Source organism: Thalassophryne amazonica, chromosome 4 (assembly GCF_902500255.1).
Source record: "Thalassophryne amazonica chromosome 4, fThaAma1.1, whole genome shotgun sequence".
Lineage (NCBI taxonomy): Eukaryota > Metazoa > Chordata > Actinopteri > Batrachoidiformes > Batrachoididae > Thalassophryne > Thalassophryne amazonica.
The window spans coordinates 25,425,915-25,441,957 of NC_047106.1; the positions used below are offsets into that span (position 1 = coordinate 25,425,915).

Sequence of the window (16,043 nt, forward strand, 5' to 3'; positions counted from 1 at the left end):
CCCCACGTCGACCAGAAAATCAGTGGGTCTTCACATTTAAGAGATCCAAGTGCAGCCAACCTTCGCTAACTCTGGATTGATGCCATTCTCTGTCGTTGCTTCATTCTCCTGCAAACACGTGTCACTCAACGACGGGTCAAACACATCTGGAGAAAGAAAAACACAATCAGGTCTTCAGAAAACACTAAGTGCTTGGAAAGGTTTATCTAAGGAGTCCATTTACTCCGTGGGTTAAAGGTCATTTAAGAGGGTGCAGCGTACAGCTGTCGGTGTCGGCTGACATACAGTATATCCATTCCAGAACAAAATATGACGCCATTTATCAGACGCATGGATAATACATTAAGCTTCATGTGCCTGTAAGGGCTTCTTCCCAAAGGTCACGCTGAACAAAACGGCTCCTTAATGGCAGGTCATCACTCAGTCACGGCCTGATTTGCAGTTTGTACAGAGGCCACAGAGCCCTGACATCTATGACCATTACATCATTCCATTAGTTGTTCACTGGGTCAACTCTTACTGCTGTGTCAGTGCGAGTTAGGAAACAGGCTGCCGTCCCAAGCCCAAACTCTGGACTGTGATGGAAAAATAAGGATTTTAACATCCACCATGAAGGTTACAGTTGTGCTGTTTCTCACCTCTGCCAAGATTTTCACACTTCCGCTGACTTCTTGGGTTGCTAGAAGGCTTACTGTAAATGTGTGGAACTGCTTTTAACAATACTAGGTGAAAGTGTTAAAGGGGTCATAATATACGCTTTTTACACAAGTTTTTTTGAGGGTCACATGTGTGTTAAGAACACATTAAAATTTGTGGCAAAAAGTACCACATAATCACTAAGGTGATACAACAAATTACTTGTTTACATATGTGCCTGTTGCTTTAAATAGGGAGAAAAGCAATGAAGTTTCAGTTGTCTATCACTCACAAATCATATGAGGGTGATGGACAAAGCCAAAATCAGCTCAGTGGGAGTATCTCAAGACAAAATATGAGGCTGGATATAGGCTTTTCAGGCATTTTTCATGGAAACCCACAAACGTGATAACAGTGTCTCCATGTGCATAGATATAAATAGACATTTTAAGTATGCTGAAGATGATATGCCAACCATATTTATCTCTAATGCATGGTAAGTGTGGCAACATAACAGGTCAAGATACTACTTGGAACATCTTGGCTAATTTCCACAAGGACCTTTCACGTGGCCGTGCTCTGTACAGAGTCTGCATAAAGTTTTCTTCCAGAGCTCAGTGGACTCACAGCCTTCCCAGCCCTACCTGCACATGGCTCAAGACAGCCCAGGATAGATCTGGCATAACTCATTGTAACTCCGGGAAAGCTTGGTGTCTACTCCATCTTCAACTCTGAATATCTTGGAGAAATTCTGACCATATTCTATGTGAAAACATCAAACCTACACCAGGGAACCTCAAACCAACTGCAAAGTGGCCGCAGCAGGTTGGTAGTCCTGCCGAGCTCCCAAAAATTTTGAACATGTTCAAAACTAGCATGTGTAAATTTCCCAACTTGTGCTAATGTATGCTAATAAGCATGATAACCACTCACATCCCCACCCCCCCCAAGGACTCAAACACGCCCAGCTGAGGTGCCACTCTGGAAAACATGATGCTGAACTTGGCCAGGTGTAACAGCTGCTTCAGCAACATGATAAACCAAAGATTGTGCTATATGACCCTTTTAAGTCTGTAAGGGGAACGAATACTATCAAATTATTTTAGTAAATGATGGAAGCCTGATGTAGAAATGTGCAAAAAAAAAAAAAGCTAGGTGGGGTGATCTGGATAAATGAGCAATGCCAAAACATTTTAAAATAGTTATTCTAACATGAGATAAGGTGTTTGGGGAACTTATAGAAATACGCACTGAGTGCCATTCTACTACCCCAACGTGAATGATACTAAGATAGCCTGAACTAAATTAATTCAGATAAGCCACTATGAATGCGATTTACCAGTATGGGGGAGAGCTAAAATTTTGGGGTACCTTTATGGGGTAGACCAAATTAATCAATTGAAATACAGAAAAAGATTTACTCTCACCCTGGCGATGGTCAGTGAGGTCCACACTTTTACGGTCTGGAACTGGTCCATCATGGGGACTGATCTGTAAGATGCGGGTCAGCGTGCTGATCCACTCCTCCATGTCCTGTTCACTCTCCGCAGCCAGAACAAAATACGTAACCTCGTTCATCTTCAGCTCGAAGGCATGCTTCCTTAGACGGTTATTCTTCAGGGAATTTGATAAATAGACATATAGGTAATTAATGTAATTATAAAAGAAACCCGAAAAGCTACCATCTTATTTATTTATATTTTAGATCTTTTTCCATTACTCTTATAGTTTGAAAGTCTACTCACTGGTACCCATACTCAAACCTAACTTAATGTGAGTTTTGGATTTTCATGTAATCCACTTTTAAAAACAGAGATAATATACAGATGATCCAGTGATTTAGTAATAACAACTGAACAGCTCTCTCCAAAGAAACGAAGCAATAACTAGAATAACACTGTCTTACAGAATTAGAAAATATACTTAAAGGTGTAGTCTCTTTCCATTTTCCAAAAAAGTCACATTTGCTTTGCTTTGAAATCTATTAATTATTAAATATCATAATTTTTGTGATATATTGCATAATTACAGCTAATTTTATTGCTAGAAACTATAAATTTGGGTGGGATTCCATGCAAAATGTAGTGACAGTGTTCCTTGAAAGATTTCAAACATGAATGAGGATGCGCATGTGCAAGATTTGTGTCGCATCTGATGGAAAGTGAGAACTCAATTTTCAACTTACAACTAGGAAATGTGCATAATCTAGTCTAATAGATATGATAAAAAGTTAATCTTCTCCCCGACTCGTTTTGACAAACCAAGTACAAAGGATGTAAATATAACTAATATTACTACTGGCAACTGACACAAAAGACCTGTGTGTCTTTCCTGTCCAGCAAATATCCAGCAAAACTTTCATGTGAAATTTGTCCACAACAACTGGATCTCTGCTGGTCCATGTTAATTAGCTGTGTCCAATGCTGTCTTTCTTTCTTTTCTATATTTTTTGTTTGTTTTTTGGCAGTTTTAGTCACAACTGAAGGTCTACCATGTTTTGTTGTTTTTTTTTTTCTATGACGATGATGATACTGACCTATTTTGCCATTCAATGGACAGAAAAACATCCCAAATTATCTATGATTTCACCACAAAAAGCATGTCATATAGCTATATTTTAACCCATGTGAGTTCAAATTGTAAATTTTTTTGGAAAATGTAAGAGTTTGGGTTTTGTTACTTTTGTATTACCAGGGTTTTGGGTTGTTCATTCTCTTGTTGGGATTTTTCTGCTTGGGTCTGTCTGTCTCTCTGTTTCTCTTGTCTCTCTCTTGGTTCTTGGTGATGGGCGTTTCTCTCTGGCCACGCCCTGCTTCTGGTGCTTTCCATGCGCACCTGTTCCTGATTTACTGATTACCACCTGGGGTTTTATAAGCTCACTGGGTGGTTTTGTTCCTCGCCAGTTTGTTGTGCCTTGTGCCTTCATTCCAGCTCTGTACCTGTGTTCTTGTTCCTGCCTGCCTCATAGTGTGTACCTGACCTCCTGCCTGTTGCCTTGACCATGCCATTTTGCCTGATGATTTCTGTATTGCTGCTTCTGTTGGACTGCCGACTCAGGTACCGCCAACTCCTATCCACTTCAGTAAAGTTTACTAAAACTCAGAGCTGTCTGCTGGAGCTGTGCATTTGTGTCCTAACATTCCTGAGCATCCCACCTGTCAGAAAAGGCAAATTTTGATGTGAAATTTTGATTGTGAATCATTTATCTGAAGAAGGAACAATTTTATAGTGGTGGTGAAGAAAATCCTTTTAAAAACTTATTTTTTTTTACCACTTATGTGGTTACAAAAATTGAAAGGGACTACACCTTTACAAATATATTGGCTAATACACTGGATCAGGCTAAGTCAAGAAGTTCATAATGAAACCTTACCTGCACCACACCAGTGCAGGAATCAAGGAAGATGCACCCTTTCGGTTCCTTGGAGATTTTTTCATCTTTGTAAAAGTTCATGATATAGGAGTTGTCTGTCAACTGGGTAAGCTGAAAATATCTCCTTTTAAATGACTGGAAAACCAGAAGAAATAAATGTATGAATATACCCTCTCAACTTGGACTAATGGCCATATGACCCAAAAATATCAAAACCGAATGCTGGATAAATCTTTGAACTATAAATGACTGGTAATGCTTCTGAAAATTAGCTCAAGGGGTTACTAGAATAATATGTAGAATAATACTAAAATGGAGAATAATACTAATACTATTACTAATGAAGCTCAAATCAGGGGAGTATTTAAGAATGTAAGTGAAAAGGAACCTTTCATTGTTGTAGTTGTGCATTAAAAGGAAGAGTGACAGAGTTCCTCACCCGAACAGTGATACTGTTGTTGACAGTGCTGTTAAAGTTCCCTTTATAAAGCCAACCTGACCGAAACACACCAATCCCCCCTCCTCCTCCTCCACTGCCACCACCACCACCACCTCCTTTGGAAGATGACAGGGAGGTGGTGTCCTGCAAAACAATGAAGACACATTGTAGATATTTTTCACTTTATGCCACCAATTCCATTTTGTTTTGGTGCAGCTAATGAGTACAGGTCATAGTACACCTATGTGCAATGGTGTACATCATTTGAAAGATGTTACAATAAAAAGTTGTTTCTCTATTGTTCATAGTTATGACATATCAGGGATAGAAACAAAAAATCGCGAGACTGATGGACGGAATTTCAGCTCTTGCATCGGTTGCACCAATTTGTAAATGGTATTCTGACAGCATGTCTGAATGAAGCTAGCCGTGCACCAAGTGGCAACACTTGAGCCTGAATTTTGGCCCTGAAGCGAACGTCATATTTCTTGTAGTTCCTTGACTAACCCCTAGAGACTGGTTCCAAATCAGAGTACTTTCCCATAGGACTCTGAGGTTAATGTGTAAGTTGTGGGGAGCGAACTCAGAAGACTCAAAGATTGACAGGAGATGGAGTTAAAAAACCAGATGCTGTATTAAAAAGATGCCCACGTTGAACAAGAGAGCCACCATTTACAGTGGGAGTTTGACAACATCTCATGCACCGCTGAGGACATACCCCCGACTTCCAGGCTATAGCTGTTCTTAAGCCTGCCCTGGGCCCACCCCCAGGTGGGTGGGTCGAGCCCTACTGGGTGGATCAGTGGAGCTATGTGACTGGGTGGAAAGTGTTGCATTTGACATTTATATGCAGTGACTGTTCACGTTGTATTATCTGAAATGGTATGTCTAAAAGTAAAACTGTGTATTGTCTGTGTAGCATGGTAAGCAAAAGAACAGTACACATCATGGCGTCCCAGAGGAGATATGAAGTTATCAAAGAATTCTCAAAGTTATCAAAGACATCAAGTTGTCAAAGTAGCAAATTGGCCATCAGACATACTGCCCAACAACTCTGTGTTAAAAAGTCCAAATTTAGACCACAAATTAACATGTTTACAGGCTGGTACAAAAAAGAACTTCTTAGTTTAAGAGGTTTTCAGTAATCTTCTTTCTTCTTCTTAAGCCTTGCGAAGCACAGGCCACCAACAAACTCTCTCCACTTCCTTCTATCCTTCGACATCCAAACCACAGAGTGTCAAAGTTCTGTATAATTGTGGGTGTCCTCTTATAGGCTCCGACCTTAACTCAGAGTCCGTTGGCAGCGGCCAATCACTGTTGTGTTGTTGCTGTCTGTTTGGAGTATTTTATTAGAAACACCTGGAATAATATGGCTTGTTGTGTAGTGAAACGTCCTAACGAATCATCTAAGACATCCCTGTCCCATTATTGACGCTGAATGAGACTCATATAATTCAATGTTGTATGCTAAGGGTGTTAGCACTTTTAGCAGCTGTCAGGTCCACTTAATGCAGGAAATACAAGCTCATAACTTTGACTGTCTACACCAAAGTAAACCGTTAGGAGAACTTGTACCTTCACTTATATTTTTTATATTTATGATTCAAAGTCACAAAAATACTAATGTAAATCAGCTGTAATTACTTATTTATGGGTTTCTTGAAAAAACAGCAACAAAGCACAAATGTTGTTGTGGGCATCCATGTTACTTTCAGAGTTTATCAAGTGATGAAGTTCACCACTTGGGTTTTCAAAGTTTCTAAACTTATCAGTCATGCAAGGTATACTGATCGTTGTAGGACATACAACTCATCTATGATAAACAATGACAGATTACATACTTATTTTATTACTTTCTCTTCTTTTAAATATAATTATTTATACTGCTTTCTTTATTGCTTTATATCCACTTTGTGGTATAACTCATAAGGATATCTTATTTCCATTTAAGAGACTTTAAAGTTCATGGAAGTGCCTCTGACCACCATCAACATTATATTATTAAATCATTTTTCCCTGCCATGTGATTGGTGATTGGTATTTTATTTGTGACCTCTTCTTGAGGTCAACTTGGATAATATGCTAAGGGCTAATAGGCTAATATCAAGTGTCTGTGGGAGCCTGCCACAGTTAAACACTGTATTAACACACAACAAATTGAGATAAAGGCGGAGGCTGATTAATTTAAAATGATCTCACATTTTTAGAAACTACACTGTATATATACTAAGATTATCCTCCATAAGGTGGTACTGGGTTAACTGTCTGCAGCTTAGCTATAATGTTAGCATTAGCCTGCTGGGTGATTAACAGCCTGTTAATGAGTGAGTGAGAAGTTTTTGAGCCAGACCAAGAAGAAACCCCAACTAAATTAATGTAATGCTTTATTTTTCAACATAATTCCCATGCAAGTCCACACACTTTTTTCCAGGATTGCTTACCGTTCTCATAGAAGGTTTTATGCTAGAGCTCAAGGAAGTCATCCACTGCAGATATGACATTAGGGTTGCCAACTCTCTGAAAAATAAGGGACACCTCACTGGCAGGGTTGACTGGCCCATGGAAATATAGACGGGAATGGACATGCGCGCCTCTATCTATTAGCGTCACTCAGGACAGGAAGGCGCCATTACTAAGGGTGGAAATGTGCAGCTCATCAATAATAAACGGACTGCTTTTTTTGCACTAGCGTCACTATTTCTTAATGGATTTTAATAAATGTAGGCTTGTTTCAAAGCCCTTTGAAAGCTCTTTCCAATGCACCTATGCATGTGTGGGTGGAAAAAAAAAAAACAACTTGTGTAAAATGCAGAAATCTGAGGAAATTACAACAAACTGTGCTGCTTTTCTCACTTTGTCGCTATTTGTTAACAGATTTTAATAAAAGTAGGCTTGTTTTAAAGCCCTTTAATTGCTCTTTCTAATGAGCCCATACATGTCTAGGTAGAAAAAAATGTTTTATGTAAAGTGTGGAAATTTGTGGAAAATATTCCATTCTGTTCATTTACTGTGATTTTATATTTTCCTGTCATCATAATTCTCGATGGATTTTTATAAATGAAGCCTCGTAAGTTGTATTCATGCTAATTAAAAGGTCTAACGAACCCATACATGTCTGGATAAAAAAATCCTTAGGTATTAAAATATTAATCTGAAGTATGCCTTGCCATTGTGCTCATTTACCTTGCTGCTTTTTCCACTGTAATATTGCTAGTCTTTTGAAGACAACAACATATGATTTTTACTAACATTTGATTACAAGTAGATATAAAACCATTCAGAATTTATGACTTTTGACCCTCAGTCAGGGTAAAAAGTACCTCCTCCAACCACACTGTTAAAATTTAAATATGCCTCCTGTGACCACCATGTACATATCATATTAAACAACAGCTGCAAGTATGTGTGTATATATATATATATATATATATATATATATATATATATATATGACAAATATATTTAAACATTTTTGTTTCTGCATGTGAACGCAGCTTAATGAAAAGAACTTATGGCGTTGAGTTATAGTCTCAGTATATTGACATTAAATTGCAGCATAACGACTTTAAAATAGACATTTGTTTTACATAATTACATTAAGGCTCTTGTACAGTTTATTTTAGTATTGGAGAATTTGTTTTTGTGGTTCGTGCAGTTGATGGTGAAGCACTGGCTGCCTTTTTTCTCCTCATATCGCTTCTGTTTAACAGGATCAAGGTCTCTCTCCACCCTCAGTAACGGCCGCCGTGCGGCACGCCGCTAGTCACATGACGTCCATTCCAGTCTCTATTTCCATGGACCAGCCAACTGACCATTGCCTTCACCCTTCCCAGCGTGTGTGTGAAATGATTTTTAACCATTTGACTATTGACTTGACCCTGAATTTAAGTAGATGCACACATGCATTTGTTATATGAACATGTGGAAAACAAATTTAGCAATTTATTTTTAGTGCAAAATAAATTTTCACTCACAATTTCAATATGAGCATCCTGTCCTGCTTCAAAATATAAAAAAAATTTCTTTAAAAATAAATCTGTCGTGTTATTGCTTAATTTAAGTGTATAAATTAACAAAATATCATCCAAAACAATGTAACAGTGAAAGTCTGAAAAAGTAAACAATACTTATAGCTGTTGTCGCGCACCTTTTCCCATTTGCCCATGTATTTTTGCTTTCTTTTTTGTTTTCAAGGAGGAGTAACGACGTTACAGACATTGCTGTTCGTAGGCGTATCTGCAGTGCCAGGCTGGGATAAAATTTACCGTAAGTTTCCATATAAAACGCAAGTCAATTCCATTGACATTTTACAGACTTTTTGATTCTCACAGAAATACGGGACAAACTGCGTCCCGTTTCAGGTCAATACGGAACGCACACTTTTATTTCCAAATAAGGGACGATTCCGTTTTTCAAGGGACGGTTGGCAACCCTATATGACATCATTATCAGTATAATGAGTTCCAGCAAGATGCCTTTCCATGTTTGGAAACAGATGGATGTCCGAAAAAGCCAAATCATAGAATAAGATGGGTGCGTAACAACTACAAAGTCACATTCTTGAATGGCAGCCATTGCAATGACAAACGTGTGGACCGGAGCATTGTCCTACTGAAATACATGTTGTTTGAGCATTCCACACCACTTCTGCTTTATTTTCTCCCGCAGTTGTCGCAAAAAGGAACCATAATAGGTCCCATTGATGGTCTGTCCCTTCTGGAGAACCACCATTATGACGCCTTCAGCATCCCAGAAGACAGAGTCTATGACCTTTCCAGCAGGTGAGACAGCCTTTGGCTTCCTTCTGTGGAGAAAAACCCATGTTTCCATTGCTTTGGTTGTTGCTTGGACTCCGGTTCGAAGTGATGGGCACCCCGTATGAAGTTATCCTGATTGGCCTTAAATGGCCAGAGTGAACTCCCTCCTGGGAAATTCCTACAGTACTGGCTATGTGATGCTCACTTATTCTTGTGTCAGCGAGGACTATATCATGAATCTTTTGGATCATATCGATTGAGGCGACAGTTCTGGGTCTTCCTGGTCTTTCTCCATCTTTGACGCTTGTTCTGCCCCACTTGAATTTGGCCGGCTAGCATTTAACTGCAGCATAAGATGAGGCATCCTCCCCAGTGTCATTATCATATCTTCATGGATCTCCTTCGGAGACATTCCCTTTTTCATGAGATTTTGAATCACACTACGCCCATCAGCTTTATCCATTTTGCCAATTTGACACACCCCTACTCACTTTACTGAAATATTGTGTTTGCAACAATGCACCCAGGGAGTCAAAACTGCGTACATTCTCAAGAGAAATGTTGGTTTCTCAGAATGCAAAAGATGGAGAACCACACCCTACTTTTTCTGTCTCAAAACTTTTCAATCACTCTCTCGTATGCATGTTAGCAAACTAACTTTTTAAAAAAGATTCAAAGTGGATAAAAAGCATTATCATATACCTATAAATGATACACCAATATGACTGGATAAAACACTAAAGGATAAATAGCAATACACCCTTTTCACTGACCAGTAATATTTTTCATACCACCCGAGTAATCAGCCAATCCGGACAGCGGAGCGGTGCCATGACGAAGAGGCGCGGTCAGAGGAACTGTGAAATACTGGTGAGTCACTATTAATAATTTCTTACGTGTCCAACCTCATAGGTCGATCGTTAAAATTCATTTTGTTAGTTCTAAAAGCCATCATAATTATTTATAGGAAAACGTTAATTTTTTTCTATTAAAGTGTTTACACAGGAGAGAAAAGTGAGAAAATGTTAATGCCTGTTTGAGAAAAGTGTGTAGTGAGGGGTTTTACAGCCTTAAAACATCTATAATAATTGTAAAAAATAACGCTGACTACTTCACGGATTTCACCTATCGCGGGTTATTTTTAGAACGTAACTCCTGCGATAAATGAGGGACCAATGTATATGATAAAATCGTTATCAAGTTGTTCACCAATGAATATGGCTTTTTACACCCTTCAAAAAACCATACAACATTTATCATTTATAGGTATATGATAAAATAGTTATCAAGTTGTTCACCAATGAATATGGCTTTTTACACCCTTCAGAAAACCATACAACATTTATCATTTATAGGCAGTGGTGTCAAAAGTACAAACATTTGTTACTTAAGTAGAAGTATAGATACTGCAGTTTAAAAACACTCTGGTATCAACTTGACCTCTTTACTCAAGTAAAAGTGAAAAAGTATGTGCTCCAAAACCTACTTAAAGTATAAAGTAACCTTTAAAAAAAAAAAAGGTAGATGCCACTATATGAATTGAAAGCTTAATTTAAAAACTGATTCCTTCTACATGTGGCCCAAGACCCAAAATTACCCCCCAACACCACCTGCACGAAAATGTTTCAATTCTAGAAGCTCTGAAATGCAATCTGGGACTATTCCAGACAATAAACTGGAGTGAGTGCAGCATCCATTTAGTGAAGAAAAAAAACCCAACTTTCCTTATTCAAATTCATTCCAGTAGTATTCTGCTCTTACAAGGATGCAGCAGTTTTCTAGTTTGGCAGAAAGTTCTGGAGGAAATCACTGAAGAAATTAACACATTGAAAATATGGTTTGACCGAAACAAATTGTCATTAAATAAGACAGGGATGAAGTGGAGGTGTAATAGTCACTAGGTGTTCACAGGAAACACTTTTTGCCTCTTTCTCTAAAATTGTATATAATAATCATTAGATTATTAATATATAAACAAATACATTTAAGAAATATTACAATTTGAAAACAAATGCACCCGAACGTGATGAGAGCTGCTTAATGCTAACTTTTAACATTGAAAATGCCATAGACATGCTAACGGGTTAGCGTCGCTCCCGTTTTTAAGTTATAAAATACATCTATCAACTGTTTCAGAAGACCATAACAGGTCGGTTTAACATAGAAAAGATAAATAATACTCACAGAAGTATGCTCTTTAGGGTTTTAGCGGGGGAAAATTAAGCGAAAGAAAGAATAAACGAAGCAATAGGTCGAAGCATTGCTTCAATCGCGAACCACTGCCTGGATTGGTTCATGGTTCAAAGCAAAGCCGTGCTGCAGAAAAGTTGATTACAGGCGCATATGACGTGAACAGTGTTGCCACAGTTACTTTGAAAAAGTAATCCAATTACTGATTACTCCTTGAAAAAGTAACTTAGTTACTTTCCTGATTACTCAATTGTAAAAGTAACTAAGTTAGATTACTAGTTACTTTTTTAGTTACTTTTCCCAGCTGTCGACAACAACCCTCTGCCACCTCAACATGACAATGATACCTGTTTTGCCAAAATTCACTTTATAGTCACCTTTTCTTGACTTCAATGAAAATAAATACTTGTTTTATAAAAAGTAAAATAAAGACCTCTTTCTTGACCTCATATTTAACTGTTGACAGCACTGTAACAGTAAAACTTGCTATTTCGAACCTACATTTTTTATAAATGTAACTATTAAATTCTAACATTTTTCTAACATTTAAATTCTCTCTAAACATTTTACTTATCGAAATTATTATTATTTTAAGCAATATTAGTAGTTGTAGTAAAAAACGGCTTCAAAACTGGACCTTTAATCTAGGGGTGTTGTGAGGGGGGCACATCCTTGCCCCACGCCCCCATTCCATCTGGATTCGCCCCTGCTTTGGCGTTTGAGCACAAAGAATGGATAACATTTATTTATGCAGAAAACAGGACCAGATTTACAGGTAAGAAAGTTTTATTGCGTTTTCACATGTGGTCCTCAGAAAGAGTGTTTAGGTGCATTTGAGTGGAAAATAGTGTTAGTTGTTGACACGTCGCGGAGGATCAGCTGTTTTTAATGACCAGATACAGAGCGGCTCAGCTCAGAATTCTAAATAAAGGAGGAAAAAAAAGTATAAAAATGTCTTTGTAAAGCTCAGTGCAGGTGTGCTGATCACTGCGCTTTAAGAGGTGAGGACGAGTCGAGCAGCTGCAAAAAAACGCGGATGAAAAGCTCACAGTTCGCTTAAAGTGGGCAGTTCAGTCGAACCCCGACCTCCTGCCCACAGACCAAGTTTAATGCTGCTGTCGACCCACAATGAAAAATAATAGTAACGCACAGTGACATGGAGAAGTAACTTTAATCTGATTACTGATTTGGAAAGATTAACGCGTTAGATTACTCGTTACTAAAAAAAAGTGGTCAGATTAGAGTAACGTGTTACTAAGTAACGCGTTACCGGCATCACTGGACGTGAAATATATATATATATATATATATAACATTAAACTGAAGGCAAGAGTAACAAGGCTGTTTGTTTTAAAAATGTAAGGAATAGAAAGTACAGATATGAAGTAGGCAGAAAAATAAGTAAAGGAGTAAAGTATAGATACCTAAAAAGTGTACTTAAGTACAGTAACGAAGTATTTGTACTTCGTTACTTGACACCTCTGTTTATAGGTATATGATAAAATCGTTATCAAGTTGTTTTACCAATGAATATGGCTTTTTACACCCTTCAGAAAACCATACACCCTGAGGCCGATTGGTGAACAACTTGATAACTGATAATATTACTTTTCTCGGAATTACAAATATGCACATGTATAATTCCTGCAGTCTGTACTCAGCCTTAGCAGGAGGGACACTTGATGTGTCAGTGAAAATGTTCTATAGATCAGCCAAGCTTAGATCGATACAGAAAAGGAGACTCTTTGGACTGTTTCAATACTATGATGGCCATTTGTCAGACAAATTACATTTACAAATGTCCTGCGGAGCTGTAATCGCCAAGCCGCTCTTGTAGAGGATTTTTTGAGGAGCTTTAAATGTGTCATAAACTAATTTTAACATAAGACCCAGGATGTGTCCAGTAATGCATTGACAGAGCATCGTAAAAGCATTTGTTACAAAGTGGTTATTACTGACCTCATCCTTGTCCATGTCCTCATAGTCGATCTCAAAAGAATGAGACGGCAGCTTTTCCGCTTTGTACATTTTCCTATAGAAAGAAGATATTGAGAAGAATTGGCAACAGCAATGATAAAATATAATGACAAAGAAAAATCATTTAAATTAATCCAGCCCATTTGACCAGAGGCTGACTGTGGGTGGCTGAATGTCCTCAATCATTCTCCATCAAGAGACAACAAAAGGAAGCTCTTGATCCATCACGCTCCACTGATTTCCCAGGCTGACCCCTTTGTGTGAAAGCCATTAGTTAAAAAGTCTTTGTGAATGTGTTGTGAGCAGGAGAAAATGAGGCTGCAGTCTGAGGAGGAGAGAACACCGGATCCAAGTTGTGCTAAAAGCCAGAGATGTAAAAGCTGTCTGAGGAGATGGTTTTCAGACGGCGTGGGTTGAACACAGAGATGCCAACGACAGCTTGCACACAAACATCTTTCCAATCAAATAAAAGCTCAACAGATAAATCAACTCTTGATTAGTACAGATACAGTGCAAAATGCAATTTGATGTTCAGTCTATAACAAGACGTCCAAACAGCAGCGGTGCCTCGCAGCAGCCAGCACATTTTTTGACTGCGCTTGACGCCAGAGGTTTGATACATATGTTAGCCCCTAGAGAGGAGACGTCTTTGCAGAAAACCGTGTTTCACTATCTCATGTAGCTATATGGTTATCAATGTATTTAGATGATGACCTCTAATTTGACCTTGACCTTAGGCTTACTGCGTTGATGTGAGCTCTGCTGTGAAACGCCAGTCCACAGAGTTTATCGACCAGGTTTGATTGCAATTGCTCTTTGCATTTTGAAAATATCATGACGGACACTTGTTGATAACTCACTTATTAAGTTTACAGTTTCGCTGCCATGTTTAGTGGAATAACAACCTTATTTATCACTGCAGCGATGCATCAACTCCTCAACTAAGACTGAACTACAAGCTAGACTGCCTGTCTTAGCCTCACGTCTGACAAATACCCAGTCAGTAGACAGACTTGTGGATAGTTTAAACTCAGTGCTCAAAACAACACTCGACATGATTGCACCACCTGTGTTAAAACCGCGCTCCCCCAAATCGCAGTCACCTTGGTTCAATGATTACCTGCATGACCTCAAGCATAAAGCATGAGGTCTAGAATGGAAATGGCATTCCAATAGTAGTCTCTTCTAGATTGGACTACTGCAATGTTCTATTTTCTGGTTTACCGCAGTCTAGCATTATGGCTCTCCAATTGGTTCAAATTGCTGCAGCCAGACTATTGACACGAAGCAGAAAGTTTGACCACATTACACCCATTTTGGCATCTCTTCACTGGCTTCCTGTCCCAGTGAGGTCAGATTTTAAGGTTCTGCTACCAACCTATAAAATTATTCATGGACTGGCACCTCCCTACCTAGCTGACCTAATCAAACCTTACGTACCGGCCTGGGCTTTACGTTCTCAGGGTGCAGGACTACTTTGTGTCCCTAGGGTGAATAAGAAGTCTGCGGTTCACAGAGCTTTCTCTTATCGTGCCCCTGTTCTGTGGAATGATCTCCCTGCGTCAATAAAACAATCAGATTCTGTGGAGACTTTCAAGTCCAGACTTAAGACACACTTATTTACCCTTACCCTAGCATACTGGTACAGTTTTGTTTTACGCTTTTTACTCATAATTCCAGTTATTAGTAACTGGAGCATGACGCGGCCTCAACTTCACCTAAATTCTGGGTCTTTTAGTGAAGTTTAGGGCTAGCGGCCGGCAAACACCTTAGTATTTTTTCTGTTTTTTGTTGTTGTTGAATGCTGGCAAATTATACAGTATTTCTTGTCTTTCTGATGTCTGATTCTGTTTAAGGTGCAGCTCCATCCAGAGATGGGAGTTGTGTTGTGTTGGCGATCCTCCTGTCCTGTGCACCAACAGCATTTCTTGTATATTCGTCCATGAATTGTTCTGTAATTTATGTTTGTAGCATGGCCCAAGCAGAGGGTCACCCCTTTGAGTCTGGTCTGCTTGAGGTTTCTTCCTCAGAGGGAGTTTTTCCTTACCACTGTTGCTCTGGGGGTTGGTAAGGTTAGACCTTACCTGTGTGAAGCGCCTTGAGGCAACTCTGTTGTGATTTGGCGCTATATAAAGGAAAATAAATTGAAAAAAATATCCTGATTTGAACTTTACTGTTGACCTATGACCCTGACATTGCAAGAGGCTGGTACACTGAGAAAGGACAGTCTGCTGAATTTAGCCACCAAGTTTGACTGATAGTGATCTTTGCATTTTGAAGCTATCACTTGGACACTTGAAGATGACCTCTTATTTGACCTATGATCTTGTGTTGTAGGGCAGACCAGAGTTTATCAACCAAATCTGATTGAAACTGCTCTTTGAATTTTGTACATATCACAACAGTCAGTCACTGATTCCCTGATTTGACCTTGACCTTTGACATCGACATGACCTGTGTTGTGAGAAGATGGCCCACTGAGTTTAGTCACCAAGTCTGACTGAAACTGATCCATGCATTTTGAAGCTAATCACTGAGGATCTTGACTTATGACCTTGAATGACCTGTGTTGTTGTGAGAGGACAGAACACTGAATTTGTCAGTCAACTTTGACTGAAACTGACTTTTGCAATTTGAAGCTATCACTGCAGATGCTTGAACATGGCCTCTG

The 16,043-nt window shown here is 38.8% G+C and overlaps 1 protein-coding gene across 1 annotated transcript in view; it reads right to left on the reverse strand.

Moving 5' to 3' along the window:
• dock10 (dedicator of cytokinesis 10) overlaps window positions 1-16,043 on the reverse strand; it is a 140,477-nt gene that overhangs the window by 77,364 nt on the left and 47,070 nt on the right. Inside the window, 5 exon segments of the mRNA XM_034169275.1 lie at window positions 61-146; window positions 2,064-2,250; window positions 4,010-4,144; window positions 4,449-4,592; window positions 13,355-13,427. Of these exon segments, the coding sequence (XP_034025166.1) occupies window positions 61-146; window positions 2,064-2,250; window positions 4,010-4,144; window positions 4,449-4,592; window positions 13,355-13,427 (625 nt within the window).